The 27,822-nt window shown below is 44.3% G+C and overlaps 1 protein-coding gene across 1 annotated transcript in view; it reads left to right on the forward strand.

The window, feature by feature from the left end:
* Tbcd (tubulin folding cofactor D) overlaps window positions 1-27,822 on the forward strand; it is a 170,902-nt gene that overhangs the window by 36,192 nt on the left and 106,888 nt on the right. Inside the window, exons 8-13 of the mRNA XM_031352599.1 lie at window positions 9,268-9,313; window positions 10,857-10,989; window positions 13,927-14,069; window positions 16,001-16,061; window positions 16,999-17,073; window positions 21,028-21,122. Of these exons, the coding sequence (XP_031208459.1) occupies window positions 9,268-9,313; window positions 10,857-10,989; window positions 13,927-14,069; window positions 16,001-16,061; window positions 16,999-17,073; window positions 21,028-21,122 (553 nt within the window). The remainder of the gene's footprint in view (window positions 1-9,267; window positions 9,314-10,856; window positions 10,990-13,926; window positions 14,070-16,000; window positions 16,062-16,998; window positions 17,074-21,027; window positions 21,123-27,822) is intronic.

Genomic DNA, 27,822 nt, shown 5'->3' on the forward strand with positions numbered 1-27,822 from the left:
CACAAGAAATTGAAATAAGTAGTCATAACACAAACTTGAGGGGCTGGAGTTATCTGTCTTCAACATCTGTCCTTTTTCCTATTGTTTCGGGTCTTTCCTATTTTTTTGAGCTTTCTTTTTACATCATGGAGGCTGCAGTGAGTGAATGTGCTTGTTGTTCTGAAGAATCGATTCTCTTGAGCTGGCCATGCTGGTACATGCTTGCCCTCCAAGGTAGGAGGATCTTTGAGGGCTGTATAGGGAGACCTTGTTTGTATGAAAACAAACCTGAGCTTGATGTTTAGCTTTCCTGTGTTAGTTTCCTGTGTTAGTTTAGTTTTCCTGTGTTCTCTCACTGTGTAGTGGAAGCGGGTCTTGCTTTGTTTTTCTAGTAAGGAAGGAAACACCCTCTCTCCTAGAAATCTTGCCTCTGGCATATGGGTCAAACCTGAAACTGCCCAGTTTATATCCTGAGAATTTGGCCTGATCCATCCAAGAGTTCAGAAGTGGCCCAGAGGTAGTCATCTGCAGAGCTATTCACACTAGAAATGTTCAGTGCAGCTTGCGGTTGGTCATAGGGCTGCTCTAAGAGCTGGGGCTGTGAGGAACGCATTGGTAACTGATTTCAGCAGTCTGCCTATTGGACATGTGGTGTCTCTGGCCCCGGGTGCTGCTCACGGGCTGGGATCTACCCTGTATCTGAGCACTCCCTTTCCAGTGTCAGCTTACTGCTCTTCTTGGGACAGTGAGTTCTTCAGAATGTCTCTCACTATTATTCTTTATAAGCCAGTAGAGGTGCTAGACCTCAATTTTCTAGGCTCTATTCTCTGGAAAGAGTTTCTTCCCCACAATGCTGGAGGAAGGTGGTTTGGGAATGAGCTGTTGTGGGTGCCTTTGCATTGGTGAAGGCAGCAAGTAAGGGTAGATCCTCTGACCTAGGTGAGAGCCTGGCTTTGTTTGGGTGCTCAGCCTGGGGTGGTTGTGTGAGTTTTGGCAATCTTTTCCTGCCTGGGTTTTGATCTCCTGTACGTCATATTTAAAAGTGCCTTACAATTCCATTACTAGAGGTTTGCTAAGCCTTTCATGATGGGGAATTTTCTTAGTGTTGAGACAAAGTCAAGGGGCTGGAGAGATGGCTCAGTGTTTTAAGAGCACTGACTGCTCTTCCAGAGGTCCTGAGTTCAATTCCCAGCAACCACATGGTGGTTTGCAACCATCTGTAGTGGGATCTGATACCCTATCTAGTGTGTCTGAAGACAGCGACAGTGTACTCATATAAGTAAAATAAATAAATAAATCTTAAAAAAAAAAAAAAACTAAGTCGAGAATTTTTGTTTGCCTTGTCCCATTGTGAAGTGGCATGGGTACAACAGTGTCTTCATGAGAGGCCAGAATAGGATCTGTAACAAAGTGCTCTGGTAACTTGCCATTTTAATGCTGTGGGTTTCTGAGTTTGGTCTAGTGCTGGTCAGTGCTCCCAAGGTTTCAGATTGGTGAGCTTCTTAGAGACTTTGCATTTCAGTGACAGCCACACCTGGGTTCCAGTCACCTGGGTTCCAGTGCAGGGACCTTTCTCCAAGGGCCTGGGGTGGAGTTGCTTTTCTTGGCTTGAATTTGACAGTGCCTTCAGGGATCCTCAAACCAGCACCTCTTGCTTGGCAGCAGGGTGAACTTGCTTCTGTGTGGCTTCATCCTGTGATTTACAGGGCTTCGGAGAGCATGCCCCAGGGAGGGGAAGCCAGCCTGGGAGGGTAGTGATGGAAAGGTGTGGTGGTGGTTTAGGGTGATTACTGGGAAACTGGTTTTGTTTGCACCTTGCACTGAGCTAGTTGCTAGAACAACAAAAGCAGAAAGGGCTGCTCCTCCTGTGCTGAGAGGTGCTTTTCCAAACTGCCTTGGTGCTGCCTGAGCTTCCTCAGAAAAGCAGGTGGCTTTAGGTTGGTTCCTATTTCATGCGTCCACCAGAGTGGGGTGTGTGTATGAATCAGCGTGAATGCTCAAGTGCCTCTGAAGCTGAGAGACGCTCTCACTGATCAGCACTGGAAAGGGGAAGTGCTATGAAGAAAAAAATTTAAAACAAAGTCTAGCCCATGCTGGCTATAAACTTGTGGTCCTTGTGCTCCAGTCTCCTGAGTGTTGTGAAGATGCCTTTTATGTGAAAAATTGAAATCCTATATTCACTTTTTTCGCAGGGAAGGGCTCCCTTTCTTCATACTTTTTTCCTGGGTGCTTCATGGAGTGTTGCTTTCTTCCTGATTTTCTCTGAGCGTGTGCTCAGAGCCTGTATTGCCTTGGAAATCAAGCCTGAAGCTCCCAGAATGGGTTAGGGTGGAAAGAATTGGTGCTGTACTCATGAAGATACAGACTGTCCTCTGAACCATGCTGCTTGTTTGGTTGGTGCTGGGGTGGTGGGGTTGGGGGACAGTAGGAGGCAGACTGGGCATTTGCAGGTGTGGGAGCCTGCTACATGACCGTGTGCCTAGTGCCAGGGCATCATCTGTGCCCACTTGGCCTACTGTCTTGCATATTGACCCCCTGACCCCAAGATGGGGCGCTGTAGAGGGGCAAGCTGTGTTTATGTCTGAGGTCTCATTTATTTCTCTTTGGGCACGTGTCTCACCCATGATGAGACTGTCCTTATTTACCCACTGGTTCAGGAACTGATTGTGTTTTGGCACTTTCTGACACCTACCTGTATGGTCCAGATCTCTGCTTGAGAGACATTGATGGTTTAAATATATGACTCATATGTAAAATATATGATGCTTGGTGTGCTCCCTACCTACCCAACTTTATGTTTTCTTTTTCAAAACAAAACCAAAAACTTCCCATAAAAACACAAAAATGGAAATCATTACAAACAACAAGCAAAAGGCCAGTAAGACGGAATTCCCAGACAAAATGGAACAAAAAGCTCTCATGAATCGGCAAAACCCATTGAACTTGTTTTGTGTTGGTCAATATGCTGGGCATGGGGGCCTGCCCTGGAGTGCTGGTGATGTGCCCAGGGACACCTCACAGAGAAACAAATAGTCTCTTGGTTAGGGCTGGAACCGTGTGTCCACTTCTCCCACTTGGTGATGGGATCTTATTTGGATTGAACCTGTGCAGGTCTTGCATGTACTGCCACAGTCTCTGTGCATTCATATGTGCATCAGCCCTATTGTGCCTGGAAGAGACCGACATCACTTCTGGCTCTTCCAGTCTTTCCACATCTTCTTTCACATTGATCCTTGAGCCTCGAAGGGAGGCTTTTCTTAAGGACATCCCATTTAGGATCAAGTACTCCAAAGTCTCTCTGTGCGTTGTCCAGTTGTGGGCCTCTCTGTTCATTCCCATATACTGCAAGGTGGTGTTCTGATGTGAGTTGAGCAAGGCACGGATCAGTGTTAGAGCCCAGGTGGCTCTAGGGGACAAGTCCTAATTAGATCTTGCACAGAGAATATGTATTGGTATTCACTTGGTAGGGAGCATTATAATCCAGATCTGTGTTTTATTCTCTGGGGAATATGTTTGAAAATAAAGGAGCTGTGCTTTAGACAGGCTCAGTGTGGTGGGCACTGTCATCGGCCATTCTTCATAGACCTAGGGAAGATGAGGTCTGGTCCCAACCGCTGTGGCAGTCCATCCAGCACATAGATGGAGAATGAGGAAGCTTACATACGTTTGTTTGTGTGTGTGTGTTTGTGTGTGTGTGTGTGTGTGTGTGTGTGTGTGTTTTCTGGTAATGAATTCAGGGCTTTGCACATGGTGGGTAATCATTACCACTAACTCACACACTTTTTTTTTTAGATGCTTTAAAGCTAGGCATGGTATGATTAATGCCTGTAATCCCAGCATTCTGAAGGCTGAGGCAGGAGCAGGGTTAGAAGTTTTTGGCTAGCCTGGCCTGTAGAGTGAGATCCTATCTGGAAAAAAAAACAAAAACAAAAAATTAGAAAAAGACAAAAACAGGAAACATTTTAATTATGATCTGGGTGAGTAGAAGGTCACCCTCTTTGCGGTGTGACTGATCTCCTCAAGGCCGGGGGGTGCTGCCTGATCTCCTCAAGGCGGGGGCGCTGCCTTCCTGCTCTGTGCCCTGGCTGGCTAGTGTGCTGCCCTTGTGCTTGCTGCTTCTGCTTCTTCACACTACTCAATAAGCTGACTTTGATCTTATGATTTCCCAGTTGGAATCTGTGTCCTTGCTTAGCAACACCTTTGACTCAGGATTCCTGCAAGAGGGACCTGGAACTTTTGTTTTTCCTGTCACCTGCTCTTGCCCACTTATTCTGCCTTACCATGACGTTGCACGCTGTGATTGGTAATATATGTTTGTATTTACCTTTTCAGGTAGGTGGTCTGATTGTCCTTTAGACCCTCAGTATCTTTGTCATTGTGAATAAGGCCAATGTCCTGCTCTGCTCTGCCATTCCCAGGGGACTGGGAGAGATTTTTGCCTTTGGAGTTTACTTCCAGCATTTTCATTATGCATAGTCCTGTTGGCTGTAAGCCGTGACGTGTGCTTGTCTTCTGCTCTTCGTTAGCCCTTAGCATAGGCTACTAGTATATTTCCCTCTGGAAACTCGTGCTCTTCCACCTGAGCTCCTGCTGTGTCTGGGCAGGTCCTTGCACACCTTTATTAGATGCTGTCTGTTTCCAAAAGTTATGGAGGCATTTTGATGTTAGACTTGGGGAAAATAGTGGCTTCTGGAGGTGACACTCATGCTAAGAGTTGGTATCCCAGTTAAGTGTTTCATTTTACAAATTTTTAACATTAGTAAACTAGTTTAATTAGCAGACTATACAAGTTTTCACAGAGCATTCCAAGTAGATGTATAATAATCAGTGTAGATATCAGACTTATTCTACCCTAACGAGTCAGAAAAGAAACAGATTTTCCCCCAATATGATATTTTTATTATTTGGAAATTTCATATAATGTACCCTAAACACTCTTGCTTCCCATTCCTGTCAGGCCTTCTCTCCCATTCTTGCATACACACACACACCCCTTCCAAACAAACCAAACCAAACCACCAAGTCCAATTGTGTTGCTCATATACACATTGGAGCATGGTCAAATTGCCAGTGGCCAATCCCTTAAAGAAAACCGAGGCCCACCTCCCAGAAGCCATCCACTCTGAAGAACTACTTGTCAGCATTTTCGTCTCTTCAATAGCTTCTGTCTAGAATGCTTCTTTTTTTTGTAGGGGTGGAAGGAGGTTGCCACAAAGCCTTCAGTGTCTCTCATTCTCAGTTATGAGTCTGCAGTCATTGATAACACTGCTTCCCTTTCCATAGCAGCTGGAGGTAGCACAGATCATGGACACCGACATGGTCTCTGTTGGCAGCGCTAATCAGGGATCAACATGGCCTCTGGCTGCAGCACGGATCACAGAGGTCTTTTGAGGAGATTTATCCAGAAAATGAACCATTCTTCATTTTGTTGCCTAGAGTCAGGGTGATCATGTGCTTGCTTGGGCATCACCAGGGGCAGATCCTGTGCGAGCTGCGGCTGCTGTACACTACCCTGCTCTCCGTGTCCTAGGAATGACTGTTCTGCTTGCAGCCCAGGGCATCACCATGGCTGTGCTCTCCTCCCCATCCTGGCCGCTCTACTTTGTCCCTCCACAGCAGCACTCCTATACCTGTGGCCAAGTCTTTACTTCTCTGTGCTGCTTGTACTGCTCCACTCCAGCATCTTTCCCATCTCTCTTATTTTAAAATTATTAAATTATGAGTATATGTGTATGTCTGTGTGTGAGTTTGTCATGTATAGGTGCCTGTGGAGGCCAGAAAAGTGGTTGGATCTCCTGGAGTTACAGGTGTGAGCCACCTGATGTGACTGTTGGAAGCTTAACCCAGTGGTTAAGCGGCCGTCTCTCCAGCTTCCCTAGCTGCCTTTTATAAGGTTGAGAAGTTTTTTGTTTTTTTTTTAAACAATTGGACTTTTATCAGAAAAATGATCATATATTCTTATTTATTGTTATGTTAATCTGACATATCACATTAATGGATTATTGGATGCTAAACCAGTCTTGCATTCTTTGCAGATGGGGAATAAACCTCATTTTCTGGTGTAAAGTCCTTGTAACTTGTTGTTGGAGTCAGTTTTGATATCTATAGATGTTGGTTGTAGTTTTCTGTTACAAGCTTGGCTATGTATTGGGGGAACAGTGACTTTGTACAATCATTTGGCTAGCATTTTCTCAGAGTTTGTGTAGGGTGTTATTTTTTTTTTTTTCCGTTGAATGTTAGCTAAAATTCAGTAGTGAAATCACTAATTTTTCTACTAGGATTTCCTTGGTAGGAAGATTCTAAATAACTAATTCCATTTTTACATGACATAGTTCTATTCAGTTCTTTAGAAACATTCTTAATGTTTATGAATGTTTTGCCTGCATGTCTGTGTGAGTTCCCATGGAGGCCTGAAGGGGGCAATGGATCCTCTGGAACTTGAATTTTAGGTGGTTGTAAGCAGCCATGTGGTTGCTGAGAACCGAACATGGATCCTTTGCAAGAGCAGCAAGTGCTCTTAACTGCTAAGCCCTTCTCCCTCCCCAAAAGTTCCTATTTCTTGGCCTATGCTAATTTGTTTTGAGGCGTTTGATCTGTTGCCCTAAAGGTCATAAAAAGTTTTATTGTCCTTAAGTCACTATTCTCTGACATTTTCATGTCCTGATTTTGTGCATTTATCTCTCTATATGCTGCTCTTTTTTATTTTGCTGTTTGTTTTACGAGACAGGGTTTCTCTGTAGTCTTGGCTGTCTTTGAACTCGTTCTGTAGACCAGACTTGCCTTGAACTCTGAGATCTGTCTTCCTCTGCCTCTAGAGTTCCGGGACTTAAAGGTGTGCCCCACTCCCCGGCTCTTTTATTTTGAAGTATGCTATTGTATGGCTACTTACCTACTCTGGCACACATTCTATATGCTCACTGTGCCAGTTGAAGGACTTCCTATAGTTTTCTCTTTTTAAAGTGTTGGGCCTGTGAACCTGGGTCTTAATTATGTAAGGCAAGTATAGGACTTCTCTTTAAAGCAAGAAAAGTTGTTCCTCACACATAGCAGTTCTGACTTTAGTTTGCTTTGGAATTATAGGTGTTTTGAGTTCATAATGTTTTAAGCATGGGTGCTTAACGCCTGTTTCATGGCTTGCGCCCGTGCTCCTGGCTGTTCTGTGGATAGGCACAGAGCCTCATGTGAATAGCAGCGGACCTGTGTGATGCTTTTCCTGGCACTGTACAGCTGAGGAGGTGATTCAGTAAAGTGCCTCTGACTTACTTACTGCCATCTGTAGCTGGTGGCACAGTGTTTCATGGTTTTTGAAAATTGGGAACGTTCGTTTTAGTAATTATTTTTTTTAAGCCAAAGACAATCAGGCTTTTGACTATTACTTTGAAAACTGATTGAAACCCGAATGGTTTTTATAAGATATATGATGTTCGGATATATTTGTAATATAGATATATTAGCTCATTTTAGGTTTTCTTGTTTTCGTAAGTTATCTTTTTGTTTAAGATGGCCCTGATTTTTTTCCACCCTTGACTAAGAAAGGGAATAAGAGCAGCTGTACACCTGGTTAGGAAGTGGGAACATCCCTGAAGGGGTGTTTTGGTGGGATTCTGGGATGTGCTAACTCTGTAAGGTACATTGAGACCAGGCCCTTGGATTTTGTCCTGCCTTGCTTTTCTAGCCAGGGTTTGCTTTGCAGGGACTATGTGGTCCCTAGAGCCTGTGGGGTACGGTTCTATGGAGCTAAAGGATACACAGCAGTTTAGAGGTGAAAGTTGGTTATGCATATGAACTTTGACCTTACCTTTTTTTTTTTAACTTAATGTTTTTATTGATTATTTGGAAATTTCACATAATGCACCCAAATCTCATTCACTTCCCAGTCCTTCCAGGTTCCCCAACCCCCACCCCTTAGGACTTCCCCTCAAACAAAGAGGAAAAAAAAGAATGCCAAGTCAATTTGTATTGCCCATATATCGAAGCATATTGACCTAACTTTTTAAAAGTGAAAAGTATCTAACTTGTGTATTTTCACCTATGAGCTTATAATCTGAGTCTGAGCTAATTGAGTTCACAGTTTGCAAACCTGGACTGGCTTGGGGCCTATGTTCCCAGATGGCCAGGTTAGCCATCAGGCCATGTTCCTTTCTTACCCCTGGTGCCAGACTAGCTCCGGTTACAGTGTTTGTGTTGTGGTGGATTGTGGGGGGGGGGGGGGGGGGGGGGGGGGGGGGGGGAGGGAGAGCAATCCCTTCCGCTCAGCTGCTTCTCTTCAGGGGCAGTTCAGTGGGGTAGGTATAGTGAGTGGGAAGGTGCAGAGCCTGAGGACCCACTGATGGGTTCCTTACAGCCTACCCAAATCCAGGCTTCACTTGGTGGCACCTCTCAGTGATGGGGTCCAGAGAATTCTTTCTATGAATCCAAGTTCACTGAGCATTTTGGGAGTAACTTTTCAAACTATGATATGGTTTCTCTGAAGTGAGGACCAGTGTTCTAGTAGAAGAGAACTAGTGTTTTTTTTTAAACATATATACATACATACATGTTTAACTTACATGTATTTAACTTATATATAAATATATAACCATATGTATGTATTTATTTGTGTGTATATAGTGCGCATATATGTGAATATGGGTGTATGCTAGTCACAGTGCATGTGTGGATGTTAAGATCAAATTCCAGGAGTTGAGAGAAGCATTGTTGTAATTGAAGGAGAGCCAGTGTTCTAGTGAGGACCAGTGTTTTAGAACTAATTCTCCCTGAATTAGTTCTAGTGAAGATCAGATAGTTTTGTGGCTGCTGCCCTCCAAATGCATTCATAGTACCGGGTGCAGAGACTGCATGGTGTGCAGCTACCATCACAGTAAGGGAGAGCTTAGGAGGAACCAGATACAGTGGGTAAACAGTGGCAGAGGGCAGAAGCCAGTTCTGTGAGACCCTCGCCTGGGTTGACTAAGGTGGTGAGTGAGAAGGAAAGACTCCCTGGCTTCTCAGTTTGTGTGGATCCTTTGATCTGTAGCTCTTGATGAGACTTTCCCACCTCTCTCCAGTTCAGTCTGCACACTACAAGTTAGGATCTAAGCTCCTCAGAGGATCAGACTCCATCCATGTGCTTTTGCTATGAAGGGACCTGATGGAAGATCCCTTTTCTGGACTCTCCTCTATCATGAGCTGAGTCTTTCACCTGGTGTCTGTTGGTGTATGCGCAGCAAAATTCTGGAAGAAGCAGTGAGCTTGTTCTGATAACTTGTACATGTTTTAAACTTAGAAATAAACATGCTGTCTTTTCAGGCTCAAATATTTAAGCATGGAAAACGTGAAGACTGTCTACCCTACGGTAAGATGAATTGGGAGGAGAGTGTTTGCCTTGTGAGTTTGCGGGTACATAGTCAAGTGTGCTGCCGCTCTAACGTTTAACTCAAGTGTGTAAGAATCTGTAGCTTTGTGTATTTGGACACTGTCAAAGTTCTTTGACTTTCTGTTTGTGTTCTTTAATATAACTTTGACAAACTGTTCTATCTATTTGAGATATAGAAAATTTCTGAATCTGGGTTCTGCAATGCTCCAAGTGCCCCGACTTAATCCTAGAGGGGACTGGTATCAGTAAGCATGGTCCTCGGTTACCTGGAAGGCCATGGCTTTGTTTCCTGTTGCTTCATTCCCCCACATCATCCTGTCTCCTCTCACACCTCCATTTCATTTCTCCTTCACACCCCTCACTGTTTCATTCCCCTCCTTACCTCGTCCCCTTAACCTGTCACCTCATTTCCTCCCCATCATCTCCTTCCCTCTTACTACCACATCCCTTCCAGTGCCTCACCCTCCTCCCCACTGCCTCACCTTCCTCCCCACTGCCTCACCCTCCTCCCCACTGCCTCACCCTCCTCCCCACTGCCTCACCTTCCTCCTCACTGCCTCGCCTCCTCCCCACTGCCTCTCCTTCCTGCCACTGCCTCTCCTTCCTCACCACCGCCTCACCTTCCTCCCCACTGCCTCTCCTTCCCACTGCCTCACCTTCCTCCCTACTGCCTCTCTTTCCTCCCCACTGTCTCACCTTCCTCCCCACTGCCTCTCCTTCCTCTTCACTGCCTCTCCTTCCTCCCCACTGCCTCTCCTTCCTGCCACTGCCTCACCTTTCTCACCACTGCCTCACCTTCCTCCTACTGCCTCATCTTCCTCCTCCATCATTTTATATCCCCTTCCCATTACTTCATTCCCTCTTTATACTGGGATTTCTTGGACCTGCCAGAGGAAGAATAATGACTAAGAATATAGGCCTAGCTCAGGTTATCACCCAGCTAGCTCACCTGACTTAATTAACCCTGACTGTCCTAGTCCACGTCCCGTCTGAGACCTAGCCCTATGCTCCTAGCTTAGGTTTTCATTTTGTCTCCAGAATGTCATTATTATACTCTTCTGCCCCACTTTAGTCCCCTGAATGGCCTTTATAACCCAGGGTCTCATGCAAGAGATCTCATTATGCTCCCTTGGTTTCCGTCTCCTGTCCCAGAATTGCCTCCATTCCAGCACTGCTTAGTAAGCAGTCCATGAGTAAAACACAATCCAGAAGCCCTGGTTTACTTGAATGATCTCTTTTGTCGATTCTTGTCCCTGTGTCTCTCAGGCCTTGCATCAGGCTTGCAGCAAAATGGCTTCCTCTATGCTGGACCTTTTCTATGTTTTGGTGCATGGTGAAGACAATAAGTAGACTTCATTATAGCTGTTCTTGGAAGATAACCTGGGGAGAAAAGGGGCCTTGTGGCCAGGGCTCAGGAATTCAGTGTGGTTTATCTGCCACTTACCTCGGGCCTGTGGGATAAGTTTGTTTCGGGGATGTATGCCACCTCCTGCCACATCAAGTCGCATGTTCTCATCCGCAGCCAACACTGTGCTCCAGTGCCTTGATGGATGTAGACTCCCTGAGAGCAATCACACCTTGCTGCGGAAGCTTGGGGTGAAGCTTGTCCAGAGGCTGGGGCTGACTTTTCTGAAGCCAAAGGTGGCTACATGGAGGTAAGTTAGCCATGAGACCTTGCATTGTTTTCAGGAGGAGAGGGCTGTGCGGACTGAGAGTAGTTTTCCCTTTGGCTATTTTCTGACTCAGTATCTTCAGTTAGAGTAGCTGAATCTAGAGTGGAGATGGAGAAGCTTGGTCTGGCTTTCCCTAAGGTACTACTCAGCTGCACCTGCAAGTGGTTGGTTCTGGCTCTAGGGGGAAAGCTTTCTGTTCTGTCATCTCTCACAGAAAACTTGCCTCACTACTGAAGGTTTATTCAGAAACAGAAGTGTCTTTTCTTGCTGGTAGACACAGCAGACTCTTCTAATATCCTCACAGTACAGTTTTTTTTTCCCCTTTGAGACAGAGCCTTGCTGTGTAGCCCAAGGTAGCCTTGAATTTACACTCCTCCTGCCTCAGTCTTAAGTGCTGAGATTCTAGGCATGTGCCATCGTGTCTGGAAGGTGCTGCTGCTGCTGTTGCTGTTATTAATATTATTCTTGTGGTACTGGGACTTAAACCCAGGCTTAATGCAAGTGCTGTATTACTAAGCTACATTCAATTATTAATATGTGTGATTTGAGTAGAATTATTTAAGTTTAGTTAAAATGTTTTCCAGTGTGTAGTGAACTCTAAAGAAGTGTGCTATGATTTAGATATGTCTTATTGAAATATCCCTCACATACCCACTTCAGTCTAGGTTGTTTTGTAGGCTGCATTCTAGTGATCTGTTCTCAAAACATCATGGAAATTTTCCAAAGAAACAAAACCGACAGGATGTGGACAGTGTGGAAGGAAGCCGGTGAAACCTAAGACCTGGAGGGTGAAAGGCAGTCTGGAGACTCAGGAGGCTGATCTGGTCAGAGGCTGGCAGTGGGAGAGGCAGCCTTCTCTTTTGCCCAGGCTATTGAATGATTGGACAAGACTTGCCTATACTAAAGCTAGTTTATGTGTTCAGAGGTGAACTCAGAGACATACCAGATGTGTTCAGTTAATGCTCACAGGTACTAGGAACCTTAATTTAAGAAGGAAAGATAGTTTAGTCTGTATTTTTTATCACATATATAATAATGTAATTATTAATAGAATTAGGTTTTGGAAGGCATGCTGGCACACACTCCTAATCCTAGCACTTGTGAGGCAGGAGGAAAGCTCAAGGCTGGCCTCTTCTACATAGTGAATTCTAGGCCTACTAGAGTTACATAGGAAGACTCTGTGGCTCAAAAAAAATCAATCCAAACCAAAACAGTCTCTCTATGTAGCCCTGGCTATCCTGGAACCTGCTTTGTTGAGTAGGCTAGCCTTGATCTCACAGAGTTCCCCCTGTCTCTGCCTTCTAAGTGCTGGGATCAAAGGGATGAGCAACCATGGCTGGCTAATGATTGAGTTTTAAATTCACCCTCTTCCTATTTGTTTCCTTTTCCGTTTTTTTTTTCCTTTTTTCTTTCAGTATTTTTTCTCTCCACTCCTGCAGGGAAAGGGTCTCCTATAACTCAAACTGACCTTGAATTTGCTATTTGGATGACCTTGAACTCAGAGTTCCCCCTGTCTCTGCCTTCTAAGTGCTGGGATCAAAGGGATGAGCAACCATGGCTGGCTAATGATTGAGTTTTAAATTCACCCTCTTCCTATTTGTTTCCTTTTCCGTTTTTTTTTTTCTTTTTTCTTTCAGTATTTTTTCTCTCCACTCCTGCAGGGAAAGGGTCTCCTATAACCCAAACTGACCTTGAATTTGCTATTTGGATGACCTTGAACTCCTGATTTTCCTGCCTCCCATCTGAAGTGCTGGGATGATGGGAATGTATTACCATGACCAGTTCCCCTTTTTTATCTCTTTTAATTTTAGGTCCTTGTTAGATCTCCTAGGCTACTTTCTACAGGTTTTTCCCATTGCAAGTGGTGCAGTTTGGTCCTCATAGGCTGTGAGTGCTGGGTGCATCCACTTTTCTGTCTGTCCTTGGCTTTAGTTTTGTTAGTCAATTTATCTCAGTTCTTTCTCTAGGGTGCAGCCATCTCCTGTAGCACACGTTTTGTTTCTCATATGGATCTTAAGTGCGAGCCGGAGCTTTTGGTCTTCTGCTGGTCTCACTTGCCAGTGGCCCCGACATCCCAGAACTCTGAGTTCTCCAAGTAGCTTCCCCCTTACCTTCCTGGGTCCTGTCCTGTACTTTCTCATTGTGGGGCTTACTCAGGGTATGAGGGAGACCGTGTGTGAGTCTTGTGTTCTTTCTTAGTAGCTCGTGCCTCTGTAGTGACTTGTGTAGCACTTCTGGTGTGGCTGCTTGACTGCTATGCTGTGTTTTTGCTGCAGTCTTGACAGTGCCTGTGGGGCAGAGGTTGAAGGTAGTGCACATGAGTTTCTGTTGAGGAGGGAAGCACCTTGTCTTGGTCCACCCGGGGCTCGCCACAGGGCAGAGAGCCAGACAGAAGCTACCTGCCTCTTTTGAATTCACTTTGGAGGTAAGCTTTGGTTACTCTGGCATGCTGACTCTTAGGATGGAGTTGCTTGGTGGTGCAGTGGTGACCATGACCCACATTTTCACTGGCTGTTCTTTTCTTGTTCCTGGACAAGTGGGAGATCTATTCAGAGCTGCAGTTGGCCCACAGGTAAAAAATGGGTCCTGTGGTCTGTGCTGAGACCAGAAAGCCAAGTAGGTGGAGAAGGCAACCACTTGTTTGTGAACAAGGATGAGGACCTGATATCTTTCATGTGCACTATTGCCAGGTGTTGCCATTGCCTTCTGCTATGAAGCTTTGTTGTAGAAGGCTCTTCAGAATTAGGGCATACATCTGACCTGGGTTGGCTTTCTTTGAGGTTTGTATGGGTAGAGATTTCTGCAGGCATTATGTGTGATTATTCTGAGGGATGCTAAGTTGATGACATCACTTACTGAAAATTTTATTTTCAGGGTCAGGTTGAACCTACCAACTTGAGATGGTTTTGTTCTGCATAGGTATCAGCGTGGCTGTCGGTCTTTGGCTGCCAACCTGCAGCTCTGTGCCCCTGGTAAGAGTGACCAGAAGCCGCTGTCTGATAGTTTGACTTCTGATGGTGACGAAGACTATGATGTCCCAGAGGGAGTGGAAACTGTGATAGGTAAGTGGAGCCTACAGCAGACACATGCATGCCTCCCTGTACAGTACAGTCTGAGCTTTCTCTCTGTTCACCTTCCCTGTTTTCCTCTCCTGGTTACCTTCTGATACCTCACCTAGCACATGGTCACTGACTGACCTCTTGGACACTTGGTCCAGCAGTGCCAGCTCTTCACTGTCTCTTCACCCCTCCTCATTGCCTTTTGGTAACCTGGCCTTAAGTTGCTCTCCCTGGGTGTCCTTAGGGAAACAGTATTCCCAGGGACATGGACTTAGAACATGGAACTCATGTTTCCAGCCTCCATAGTCTTGTCTTGTTCAAGTTTCCTTAGGCATCATCTCAAACTACTTTAGGTCTCCATACCTGATCAGTAATCTTGACCCAGTGCCTGTTCCCAGCAGCCCTTTACTGTGCCCACCCTCAGGTTCACTCCTTGTTCCTGTTTTCCTGCCTCATGCTAGATGAAGTGTGATCCTCAGCCTCCACTTCCTGTGAGGATCCTGGCTGGGAGACACAAAGCCAGATAGCCATCTTTCTTGCTGTGTTCAATCCACTCGTGCTTTTCCCGCCAACTTGTCTGTACCTGCTATCTATACCATCTCCTCGACCACAGTGCTGTTGCTTATGTGCCCAGCACTCACCATACATTTGGTCTTTTCTTTGACCCCTGATGCTTCCTGGGATTCTCTTCCTTGGCTGCTGTGGTGCAGCACACATCCTGAGTTGCTCTAAGCCACTTTGCATTCCATGGGCCCAGGCTGAGCTCTCTGCTCCTTTTCTCTTGTTGCCTACTTGCCTTAGGCCTGTTGCTTTACACTCAAGGGTCTGCTGACTTGTCTCTTCCTATCCCAACCCATTAGCTATTTATCCCTGTCAGTTCTTTTGGGGTTTGCCCTCTGGCCAACATTGGGACTGTACTGGGCTTGCAGGGATTTGTGAACTGGGATGACCTTCTGACTGCCTCTGTGCTGGTCCCCCCAAATCTCACTTTTCTCTGTGGAGGCCTTCTCAGATGCTTGTTTCTTTTGACCTCTCCTTCTATTGACTCACAGAAGCCTTTACCTGGGGAAGGAGGCATCTGTTCCCTGCTGATTGTTCTATTGGGTTGGCCTCACTTGTTAGAAAGTGGCAGAAATGCCCTCTTCTGTGATTAAAAACAATCATTGAAATTAAATTTGAAGTCCAAGATTGAAGAGACAGCTCAGCTATTTAGAACACTTACTGGTTTGGTTCCTAACACCTATAAGATAGCTCACAGTCATCTGTAACTCAGATTCCATGCATGTACCTGTCATGCACATGGTACCTATACATATATGCAGGCAATATGCACATACACATGGGATTAACATTTAAGTTAATAAAAGTAAGACCTCTTGAGCATGCAAGATGGCTCAGAGGGTAAAGGGACCAAACTTGACAACTCAGGTTTGATTCCTGGGATTTATATGGTAGAGGGAGAGAGCCAGTTCCTAGAAGTTATCCTCTAGTCTCCACATTCATGCAGTGGCATGCTCACATCATACCTATTTCTCCACTAATGTGAAAAACAATACAATAAAGACTTATTTTTTTATAGAAAGGGTCCCACTGTATAGCTCTGGCTGGTCTGTAACTCTATGTAGATCAGGCTGGCCTCAAACTCAATTGAAATCTGCTTGCTTTTGCCTCCTGAGTGCTGAGATTTTCAAAGTGTCTTTGAGGAAGTCCTCCTGCCTCAGCTTCTCAGGCACTGAGGTTATGGGCATGTGTAACCTATGGCTGGCTAAAATTAAGATTTCTCAGCACAGTGTATTCTTTGGAATCCATAGAATACATAATTCCAAGTGTATCCCTGCTTAGTGAAGTGCAGGATTGGTGGGATAGTTTATATATAAACAAGAGGACTAAGATTTTATATAGGCTGATGGTTCTTTGTGTCCTGGTTCTTGCAGAGAAGCTACTGGTTGGGTTGAAGGACAAGGACACTGTGGTGCGGTGGTCTGCAGCGAAAGGGTACGTATGGACGCCCTAGGTGCTGAGTGCCAGAGGCCAGGGACAGGTGTGTCTCAGTCAGTGTTGATTCCTTTAAAAAGTCTTCATTACTTAAAAAACTTTATGTGGGTTTTGAGAGTTGTAAATACTACTGTATAGATGTTCAAATGATAGAACTATTGTTTTATATAATGTACATTTAAAGATAATTATCAGATGTGTACTTGCCTTTAATCCCAGCACTTGGGAGGCAGAGGCACACAGATTACTATGAATTCAGGATCAGCCAGATCTATGTAAGAAGTGCCAGGCCAGCAGAGCTACATGGTGAGATCCTGCCTCCAAAACCCCGAAATTTTTAAAAAAAAATTACTGAGGTTAAATTTTAGGCTTCCTAAAGTGGTGTGAGGCCAATATTAGTAATAGTTGATTAATACAAATTAGATTTTCAGGTTATTGAAGAGACTCTGTGTGGTGGCTGTAAAGTGAGGCAGTGTCCGTTTCTTGCTCACTGGTTTTCTTGGCATCACAAATGTAAAGCTCTCCACAAGCTGAAGCTGGCTACCCTGGGGATTTGTGTTTATACCAACGAAGTCTGTCCTGCTGGGAGGGGTAGACTGATACATGCACAGTGAGACAGACTGGAGGAGCCTTCTCTTGGGCCTGGCTTCAGGCCTCTGGCTTCCACCTGTGCAGGGTCTGGGCTGTCCTTTGTGGAGGTGGGACATTCTGGGTAGGGAGGGGCCAAGGTTGGAGCTTGCAGCACCTATCTAGAAGTACTCAGGGGCTCTTATCACTGATGGGCTCAGTGATGTGCAGAAAGGTGACCATGTTCCCTGTTCATATGCCCAAGGAGTCACCTGCCCTGTCCTGGGCACCATTGCTGGGCAGTATTAGAGGCTTGCCCTATTCATGGTGGCCATGTGCAGCTGAGTCCATCATTGCTTCTCTTTTTCAGAATCGGTAGGATGGCTGGAAGGCTTCCCAGAGAGCTGGCAGATGATGTGGTGGGGTCTGTGTTGGACTGTTTCAGGTGGGTTATTACTCTCAAAGGTAAATCTGAAGCTTTTTGTCCTTGTGTATTATTACATATTCTTTCAATTGAGATATTTGTTAGAACCCTAAAGCCTAATTTTTCCTTCTTAAGTTAAACTTGACAGTTGCAGTTATCTGATATGTTGTTTCAACATCATTATATATCTAAAACCTTTAGACAGAGATGAAATCAGGGTTGAACCCATGCAAATGTAGGTCTTCATTTCAAGTGAAGGCTTTGGACCTGTACTGTGAGTGGGCAGAACTTCTTAAAATGAGGGAATTTTCTGGACACATGCCTCATATTGCTACTAGCCCCAGTGGCTACTGAGACTCTTGAATGACTGAGGCCTGGATTTGGAGTTGTATTGTAATGGACTGAAGTTTCTGGACATTCTGAGTGTATGGGGCAAATGCCATGTATGTGTATGATGGCAGATTGGGTAGGTGTGGTCCTGGGGCCATAGACTGGTATTGTGGACTCATAGACAGGGACATTGGTTTTATTTCCTTCCCAGTGGTTGTCCTTCTGGGTGTAATGGTTTCTTTGGCTTTGGAAGTAGAGGGTTGAGGAGGGCATACGCCTTTCCTACACAGTCAGTTTGCATGGCCATTTGTTGGCTGTACTCTTCTGGGCCTGCTATTCTGTATAAGTCTGCTATTCTGTGTGGCTGTGACTGTCTGGCAGGAAGTCTGTTATCAGCACTTTGAGCCCTCCAGCACTTGTCCTTTTGTCTTTAGAGATGGCCCACCAACAATCCAAAGCACATTTCCTTCTGAATTGGGCCTTTCATTTTGCCTCAGACTGCTTAGTGTGACAGTTTGCAGTTTAGAGGAGGAGGTAGTGTGTCAGAGACTAGACTGTTTTCAAATGGTGGCAATATGTAGCAGAAGTACTAGCAGAAAACATTCCTTTTTTTTTTTTTTTTTTAAGACAGGGTTTCTCTGTGTAGCCCTGGCTGTCCTGGAACTCACTCTGTAGACCAGGCTGGCCTCAAACTCAGAAATCCATCTGCCTCTGCCTCCCAAGTGCTGGGATTAAAGGTGTGTGCCACCACTGCCCAGCACAGAAAACATTCTTATTGGGACTGCTTTGTGGAGTGTGAAGAGAAGACAACATATACAGCTTCTTTTCTCAAGGTTCTGTAGCTTTGTTTAGACCTTGTCCCTGTAGCTCCCCCTGGAAGTTCTGGGATGTATGGGCTGCTGATGCTCTCCCTGGCTTTGTGCTGGTAGATTTAGGAAGGGCTGGGATTCCATCAATTTCAAGCCTTCCCTGAGTTTCAAACACTGTTTTTCCCATCCCCCTTGGGGTATTTTTGCATATTCCTTCTAGTCACTTAGAACTTTTTTCCAGGTGCTCCCTCTTCCCCCAACTTTTTCCTACATTTTCTTGCCTCCAGTTTCTCTGGCATCCTGAGCCCATTCTCTTTGGAGTTCTGTGGGGTTCTAGTGTATACAGCTTTTCCAGACTGTTTTTTCTCCTGGCTTGTAGTCTTGGTTTAATGTTGGACCCTAGTTCATTTAACCCTCTATGGGCCTGCTGTTTTAATAGATGGCAGATAAAAAAGTGTATTCTGTTTTTGAGCCTGTGTTCTGAAGAGAGGAAAAGGTGTTACGACTTTTGAATCCTTAGTCCAGCATGGAGCAAGCATGCTGATAGAAGGGTCAGGGCATTGGGTCTGTGTGGAGGTCTGAGTCTCCTAGCCTCTGCCTCCAGCCCATTGATGGCATTAGCAATTCTGTATTTTCTCTCTCTGGATCCCTAGGCTTGGGAACCTAAGCTTAGATTTGAGATAATGCTTTGCTCTTAGCACTTGGCCACAGTTTCTTACTATGCTCCTGTTGTATCAAAGGCTGGACTTTATCAGACATGAATCTGGAGTGGTGATAGCAGCTTTTCAGGCCTGCCTGCCTGAAGCATAGTGACACTTTTGTAGTTTAGAAATGATATATTTTTGAGTTATCATTATGTGATACTATATCAAGTTCACTATGATGATGAATCTTCATGAAAAGTGTGAGGAAGTATCTCTCTCCATTTGAAATCCTGAGGGACATAAAGATTTAGAAATGGAAAAAAGAATATTTGGAAATGGAACCAGATACCAGCACTTGAGCAGTAGAGGTAGGAGAATCAAGAGTTCAAGGCCAGTCTTAGCTACATAGTTAGCATAGCGAACATGAGGCCAGCCTGGGTTACAGGAGACTGTCTTAACTGATAAAACAAACCCTCCACGATTTGAAATGATCACATAGCCTCTGAGCAGACACCTGGTAAGGCATCTGGCACTTTAAAAAATTAATTATGAGTGAGTCATACCAGTTGTGGAGAGTGGGAGGACAGCTGTATCAGACATGAAAGCCCATGCTGTCCATCTTGAAAACTTAGTGACTTCTTCCTCTCTTAATAGTTTGTGTGCAAAGTGGCTGTTGGCTGTACAGTTTAGTGTTGATTTTCCTGCACATTTCTTTACTGTCAAATGAATTCAGCCAGAATAGGTAAAAGCCTATCATTTGATTTGCTTTTCTGTGGTGTGCATTTCCACGTTTATGTTGGCAACAAAATACAGAAACTTCAGAGCAGCTCTGACCAGTCTGAGAACAGTCACTCACATTGTAATAACTATAGGCCACACCCTAAAGAGAACTTTTGAGTATATGGGCACATTGATTTTAAATATAGAATGTTACTTGTGAGATCCAATTTAGTTGGGTGTAAAATTGGGTTCTTGTAGTCTAAGTTACTTGGAAGACTGAGGTTGGACGATTACTTGAGCCTACAAGTTTACAATCAACCTGTAAACATGATGAAACCTGATGCCTTTGAAAAAGATGTTTGAATGCTCGCGTTCTCCCTCTCTCTCTCTTCCCCCCCTTTCTCTCTCTCCCTTTCTCTCTCTGTCTGTCTCTCTGTCTCTCCCTTCCTTCCTTCCTTCCTTCCTTCCTTCCTTCCTTTTTCCCTCCCTTCCTCCTTTCTCTTTTCTTTCTTCCTTTCCTCCTTCCTTCCTTGTTTGGTTGCTTTCTCTCTCTCTCTCTTTCTTTCTTTCTTTCTTTCTTTCTTTCTTTCTTTCTTTCTTTCTCTCTCTCTCTCTCTCTCTTTCTTTCTTTCTTTCTTTCTTTCTTTCTTTCTTTCTTTCTTTCTTTCTTTCAATGAGATCTCATGTATCTTAGCAGTCTAGACTTAAACTTTTTCCCTTCCTGTCTTTTCTTCCCAGGTGATTAGAGGCACATGACACAGTGACCATCTTATTTTATCAGTTTTGTAATCTTGAATTGAGCACTCAAGTAACAGTGGGTGCTGTTTAAAGGCATCCACCTGTTTCTTTTCTATTAATGTCCTCTGAGTTGGGTGGAATCTTTATTGACTCTGCTGTCTGGTGAGAGTAGGCTGAGACTGGAACATTGTGATCATGGTGGCAGGACACCATCTCAGGCAGGAGACTTGGTTTGATGTTGTAGATGGTTGAATGTCTCTGGGCTGGTCTTTTTAAATTTGTTTTTACACATTCACTTTACATCCCACTTACTGCCCCCTCAGTCATCCCTCCCCCCAACACAATCTTTCCTTATCCCCTCTTCCCTTCTCCTCTGAGCAGGTGGGGGCGTACTCTGGGTCCCCCCCCCGCCAACTCTGGCACTTTAAGTCTCTGTAAGGCTAGGTGCATCCTCTCCCACTGAGGCTAGACAAGGCAGTCCAACTAGAAGAACATATCCTCTGGACTGCTCTTGCATTGACCCAAGTCTTCTCATTATTATTATTAGGTGTTGTAGTATTGATGTGGTAGTTATGTTCAAATTAGGTTAGAGTGTCTTATTTGTCTAGAAGTAATTGTCCAAGAAATAATATAGTTTTAGCAAGGCTTATTGGACCCAGAATGTGGGCCAACTTGCATTTCTTGCAAAATTGTGGGCTTTAAACTTGGAGTTGATGTTAGAATTCTGGTTTCAGTTTTCAGGAGACAGATAAGGCATGGCACGGTGGATGTTTGGCACTGGCAGAGCTGGGTAGACGAGGCCTGTTGCTGCCATCGAGACTCTCAGAGGGTAAGTAACTGAACTGCATGGATCTGCATCCTCAGGGCTGCTGAAACTTGGTGGAATTCCTCAGTGTGGCTAGCCATGCACACCAGTGCTTCTGTGGAAGGGCATGGCATATGCATATTTCTCAGGCTTCTTTCTCATGCCAGCCTTTATAATGTATTAATTACCTCTTTAGCTTATTGGAGCTGCTTGCTGTATAAACCATGTGTGCTGGATTGGGAGGGTCATGGACCCTGGTAATATTTGATTTTCTTGTCTCTAGAACTGCCTTTCACTCCTGAGGGGTGCCTAGAGCTGTCCTGTCCTGCTGGTTGACATAGCTGTGGCAGCAGTGGAGCTGAGCTTTAGGATAGAGGGCACAGTATAGGGCACATGCAGAAAGCGCATGAATCCAAGCTAGTTGTTAGGTCCTGGTGAGGTGGAGTCAGAGAATAGTGGACCATCCTTGGTGGTTGAAGGTGCCTTGTAAGTGGAAGGAAAAGGAGTGTAAAGGACTGAGTGTGCTATAGAGATTGTGCAGGGTGTGGCTTTTGTCCAGAACAGTGGTTCTCATCTTTCCTAATGCTCCTAACTTTAATATAATTCCTCACATTGTGGTAACTCCCACAATAAAATAATTTTGTTGCTACTTCACAACTATGATTTTGCAACTGTTACAAATTATAATGTAAGTATCTGATATGTAGGATATCTGATATGCAACCCCTGGGAAAGGGTTGTTCAACCCCCAAAAGGGATCACAACTCACGGTTAAGAACCACTTGTCTAGAATGTGGTGGTTGCATCTCACTAACGCTCAGCTGTAACGTCAGTACTGGATGCTGGAGCACAAGGGACTTCTAGAACAGCATTCTATTTAGCCTTTCTGCTTTTACAAAAGTTTTATTGCAATAATGTACATATTGTATAATCTACCCACTTACAGTTTATAGTGGTCTCTGACATATTTGGAGTTGTGCAACATCATGTAATTTATCTTCAGAACGTTTTCTTTGCCTCAGGCTGAAATGCTGCACCCCAGAGCAACCACTCCTGCCAGCTCAGGGCCCTAGGCTCCGCCTTCTGGTTGCTGTTCTGTTTTGCCCTTTTCAGACATTTCATTAAGCAGACTGGTGTTTGTTCTTTTGTGTCTGAACTTCGTGTGATTTTCCGATGATCACTTTGTGGTGCTCCATTCCTTTGCTGCCAATGGGGATTCCATCGTATGGAAGGAAGCACTGCTTCTTGCTTAGTCTTATCAGTTGAAATAACCATTGTGGTTGCCTCCACCTTTTGACTTTTTGTTTTTGTTTTTGTTTTTGGATTTTCGATACAGGGTTTCTCTATGTATCTCTGGCTGTCCTGGAACTCACTCTGTAGACCAGGCTGGCCTTGAACTCAGAAATCTACCTGCCTCTGCCTTCCAAGTGCTGGGATTAAAGGCATGCGCCCACCACCTGGCTTTCTTAAACTTTTATTCTTCTCTCTTAGTTACATCCACAGTTCTCCCTCCCTCCCTCCCTCCCTCCCTCCACTCTTCCCAGCCACTCTTCCTACTTCCCTTCTCCCCCTTAAAGAAAAAGAAAGAAAGAAGGAAAGGAGAAAGAAAGAAAGAAGGAAAGGAGAAAGAGAGAAAGAAAAGAAAGAAAGGAAGGAAGAAGGAAGGAAGGAAGAAAGAAAGAAAGGAAGAAAGAAAGGAAGAAAGAAAGAAAGAAAAGAAAGAATGAACAGGCTTCCCAGGGATATCCACCGAACACAGTGTAATACCATATAAGACTGGGCCCAAACCCTTATATCATGCCTGGATGTGGCAACCCAGTAGGAAGAAGAGTCCCACACACTGGCAAGAGAGTCAGCCGCCCCCACAGGCCAGACTTTTGTAACATGGCTGCTTTGTTCTACATTCCCACTAGCTGTGTGTGAGGCCCCGCTTTCCTCACATCTCCATCAGTATTTATTTTTGTCTTTCCTCTTTTAAGAAAGTAATTACAATCATATTTGTTTGGGGATATCAGTCACCTTACCATGGCTTAGTTTGTGTGTCCTTGATGACCAAGGAAGAAGTCTGAAACTGCTCCAAGATCTTGCTGGATGGTGGCTGCTTTTATAGTTAGGTCTGCCTCCTTTGTCAGGAATTGTGGCAGGTGTGGCAAACTCATGCTGTTTTGTCAGAAGGACTGGACATAGCCTTTGGGGGAATTGGGAAGGTTTCCTAGAACATTAAGGCCCATGTGTTGGTTTAGCCCTTTCCTGAGGTCAGCAGATAGCTCAGCTGTGGAAACTTTAATGAGGTTCTACAACTTGGCTGTATGTGGAACCTCTACTAGTGCTGCTTCTCTTTGGTTTTCTTCTGTGGGACTAGTGTGTATGAAATATAGCTGGGCCATATTTCAGGACCTAAGACATCATTGATCCATCAGCTGGACTGAGGATAAGGGTGTTATTGGTGTCATCAGTGAGAAGTGTCAACCTGCTGTTTAAAACTGTAAAACGCGATGTGGATTAAGTTAGTCCATGATCTTTCTGTTGGGAGTTGTTGTTTGGCTCTGCACTGCCTCCATGTGAACTGAACCTCGTTGAAGCCTCTTTTTGTTCTGGGGCATGCTGTTCTGTGTTCTGATGGGGGAGCATCATCACAAGGGTGACAGGGACTCTGGAACACAGCTGTGTGAGGTGACAGGGACTCTAGAACACAGCTGTGTGAGGTGACAGAGACTCTAGAACACAGCTGTGTGAGGTGACAGGGACTCTGGAACACAGCTGTGTCAGGTGACAGGGACTCTGGAACACAGCTGTGTGAGGTGACAGGGACTCTGGAACACAGCTGTGTGAAGATGGTAACACCAACCCTGGGCTTCTTATGGATGGTTTTATGTTTTTATTTTAGACCTCACACCATTCCTCTGAGAGTGGTCTTATTTGCTTAAGGTCACAGCTGAATGAACACTTGCTTCTTTTCATAGCCACTGGGTACCAATTTTTGCTAAATTGTCTGAACAAAAAAAAACACTATAATTCCAACCTTTGGAAATTTGAGGCAAGAGAATCAGGGATTCAAGACTGTTCTTGGTTACAGTGAGTTTGAGGTCAGCCTCAAACTTTTTCAGAGACTCTGTCTCTTAAGAAAAGAAAGAAAAGGAAAAGCACATACCTGCAGTAAGAAACCTGGATAAATGTGGTCTAGGAGAGGATAAAGTGTAAATAGATGGGTATGTTGGTGGCCAGAGGATATGGGAAGCTTCCTGGGCGCATGCTGAAGTTGGGGAGAAAGTGATTTGGGGTAAGTCATCGGTTTTACACACAGCAGACTAGATTATTGAGTGGAGTCTCAGGAAGGAGCAGCTTGGTCATCTTTTAAAGAGTTCTGCCAGGTTATCTTCATGTACACACATGGGAACATTTCCATATATATTTCCCCACATATTGTGCCTCATTTTGTAGGTGGATAAGGACTTGGGCCATTATCAAAGGACTACTTGGCCTTCGTTTCAGGCCACTCAGATGCTTTGTTGGTCCTGATTTTAGTCCTTTTGTTTCTTTGGGGACAAGTTGCTCTTGGAATTCTGTACACTGTGAACATTCCATAGGGCATCATGATTAGCCTGGGAAGGCTTGTCTAGGGATTTGGCTATAATTTCTCTGTGGTTATATTCGATTGGTGTTAATATTCTGAATAGAGTATATACCTGCATTCCTAATTTTGTAGTTGATTTTTCCCCCTCAGTTTTATGTTTTGAAATTAAACATTTTTATCTCTCTGGATTTTTGGTTAAAACCTTTTATCTCCTTTTTTACTATTTTTGCTCAATAGAGGATCTTGTGCCTTGTGTGTTATGAGCTTCTGGGTGTGTGGATTCCTATCTTTCTTTCAGACTTGTGACGTGCTCAGCCTTCACTTCCTTAAATATTTCACCTGCCACTTTCTCCTGTCTCACTCTGGGATCTGAGTTTTAGGTGTGTAGTTGTGCTCCATTCTGTCCCTCTGGTCTCTTAGGTTCTATTCCTTTTCCTTGATTATTTTTGACCCTGCTACTCACACTGGGTGATTTCAGTTTCTGTGTTCAGTGATTTTTGCCTTTTACTTGTACAAATCTGACTGTAAGCCCCTGTATTGGTTCCTTTCCTTAGAACTGTGACCAGATACCTGACAAAAGTAGTTGAAAGGAGGAAGGGTTTGCTTTGATGCATCTCAGGAGTACAGTGCATCTCAGTGGGGAAGGCGTGTCAGCAGGAGTGCGAGGCAGCTAGCCATGTGGCATCCACAGGTAGGAAGCAGAGGAAGATGTTGGTGCTTAGCTTACTTTTTCCTTTTTATGTAGTCTGGGACTCTTGCTCATGGAATGTGCATCCCACATTTAGGATGGTTTCCTATCTTAGTTCACTCAATCTAGAACCTCCCTCATAGACACACCCAGAGACTAGTCTCCTAAGTAATTAAGGACCCTGTCAAATTGACAGTCATCACACCCCTCTAGAGAACCTGCATTTCAACTGTTGACTTTTCAATTTTAGAACTTCTGTCTTTTTGTTGACATTTTGATTTGTTCAGATATGGTCTCCAGTTTCCTTTGAGCATTTGAAGAGTCTTTGGTAAGTCCAAATGTCTGGGCTGCTTCAGTGTTGTCTTTTCTCCTGTGTTTGTGTTATACTTTCCTGTTCTTTTCCTGCCTTACAATTTCTGTTTTTGTTGAAAACAGAATATTTTGAATATTTTAATAGGTGCCTCCAGAAGATATCCCCTTCCACACAACCAGGCAGTTGCTCTTAGGATGTAGTGAGGTCCATCGTGTCCTTTATCCCAGTGACGACAGTCTGTCCTGTATCTCAGCATCAGACATGATAAGACAGAGTATCTGTGAGTGCTGAAGCTCAGTACCTTCCTTTCTCTAGCATTCCTCTGGTTGTCATAAATGTTTGATTAGTATCCAGAGTTCTGCAAATGTTGATCCTGTCAGCTTTGGCCAACTTAGCACTTCAGCCTAGAACTCCTGTTTGCCTCACTGCATGGCATCATTCAACGGAACATTCAGATGGTGGTATGGCATCTATTTGGGTCCTCTTAAGTAGCAAATGCCATATAAAATTAAATATACAACAACTTTGTTAGGAGCATGCTTGTGAGAGAGATGGGGGAGGAGACAGGAAGGTTGGAGATCTCCACTGGCTCTGATGATACATGTGTGGGATGTCTCGCATTTCATGTGCCAGGCGAATAGGTCCCTAGGCAAGGAGGGCCATGTTGACCAGTGCCCAGAGCTGCACTGTTTAGTTTTAGCACTTGTGCCATTTTTAGCTGCCAGACACCCAAGTTTGTAAGAAAATGGAGACTCTGTGTGGCGTCTTTGACTTTGCTGCTGGGTGAATTATCTGCCTGTATTTTTCTTCTTCACTCTGTCCTTTCCCGCCCTGTAAAAGGTGGCATGGCAAGAGGGCAGATCACAGTGGACCACTGTTGGGATTGTTTAGAAAGAGTTTTTGATTTTTGTTTTAAAATATAATTTGAGATGCAGTTTACCTACCTTATAGTTTATTCATATAAAATGTAATTCAATGGATTTTGTTATATTACATTTTCATTAAAAAAAAAACCCCTCATGTTAAAAATATATAAACAGTTGAATCCCAGCACTTGTTTGAATCCCAGCACTTGGGAGGCAGAGGCAGGCAGACTTCTGAGTTCGAGGCCAATCTGGTCTACAGAGTGAGTTCCAGGACAGCCAGGGCTATACAGAGAAACCCTGTACGAAAACAAAACAAATATATATAATACATACATACATACATACATATATATATATATATATATACACATATACACACACAGGAATTTGTTGTTGTCATTTCCGGCATTTGCTCAATGGCATTCACTCCATTCATGTTGGTAGGCAACCATCTCATATCTCTGGGTCTAAATCCTCTGTTGTTCCAAATAACCTCTTTCCCACACTGCATGACTCCAGTCCACTTCCTACACCTACTTTTTTTTCCATCCTTGGGTCTTCATGTAAGTACAAAGTGGGTACAATATTTTGCCATTTTTGGCTGGCCCATTTCATAGAGTATGATGATCTCAAGTCATAGTATAGCACATGTAAGAGTGCCCTGCTTTTGTAAGTGATGCTGCAGTGTGTTCACTCTCCCTACGATCCCATTTGCTGGGTGCCGTAGAGAGGACGCGAGAATGTCTCTTTGCTTTAGGTCTATGTAGTGTGTCTAGCGCTAGGATTACTACTCGGTCATGTGGTGGTTCTGTTGAACTCATCGTGAAAGCTTGTTTTTTGTTTTGTTTTGTTTTACCTGATGTGAATGTAGAAACATAGTACTTGGGAAACAAGTAAGACCCTAGTGGGTCTTACCACCACCACCGCCCGAAGGATAACTTTCAACAGTATACTCATGACAACTAGAGTAGGCATTCTACTTGCCTATAAAACAAAAGGAATGTCTACATTTAAAAAAAAAAACAAAAAAAAACAAAACAAAACAACACTAGGGCCAGGCAGTGGTGGCACACACCTTTAATCCCAGCACTTGAGAGGCAGAGGCAGGCGGATTTCTGAGTTCAAGGCCAGCCTGGTCTACAGAGTGAGTTCCAGGACAGCCAGGGCTACACAGAGAAACCCTGTCTTGAAAAAACAAAACAAAACAAAAAACCAAACCAAACCAAACCAAAAAAAACCAAAACAGAAAGTTACCCTTGGAGCAACTGTCCATGGAGGATGGT

This window comes from Mastomys coucha, unplaced genomic scaffold (genome assembly GCF_008632895.1).
Source record: "Mastomys coucha isolate ucsf_1 unplaced genomic scaffold, UCSF_Mcou_1 pScaffold5, whole genome shotgun sequence".
Taxonomy (NCBI): domain Eukaryota; kingdom Metazoa; phylum Chordata; class Mammalia; order Rodentia; family Muridae; genus Mastomys; species Mastomys coucha.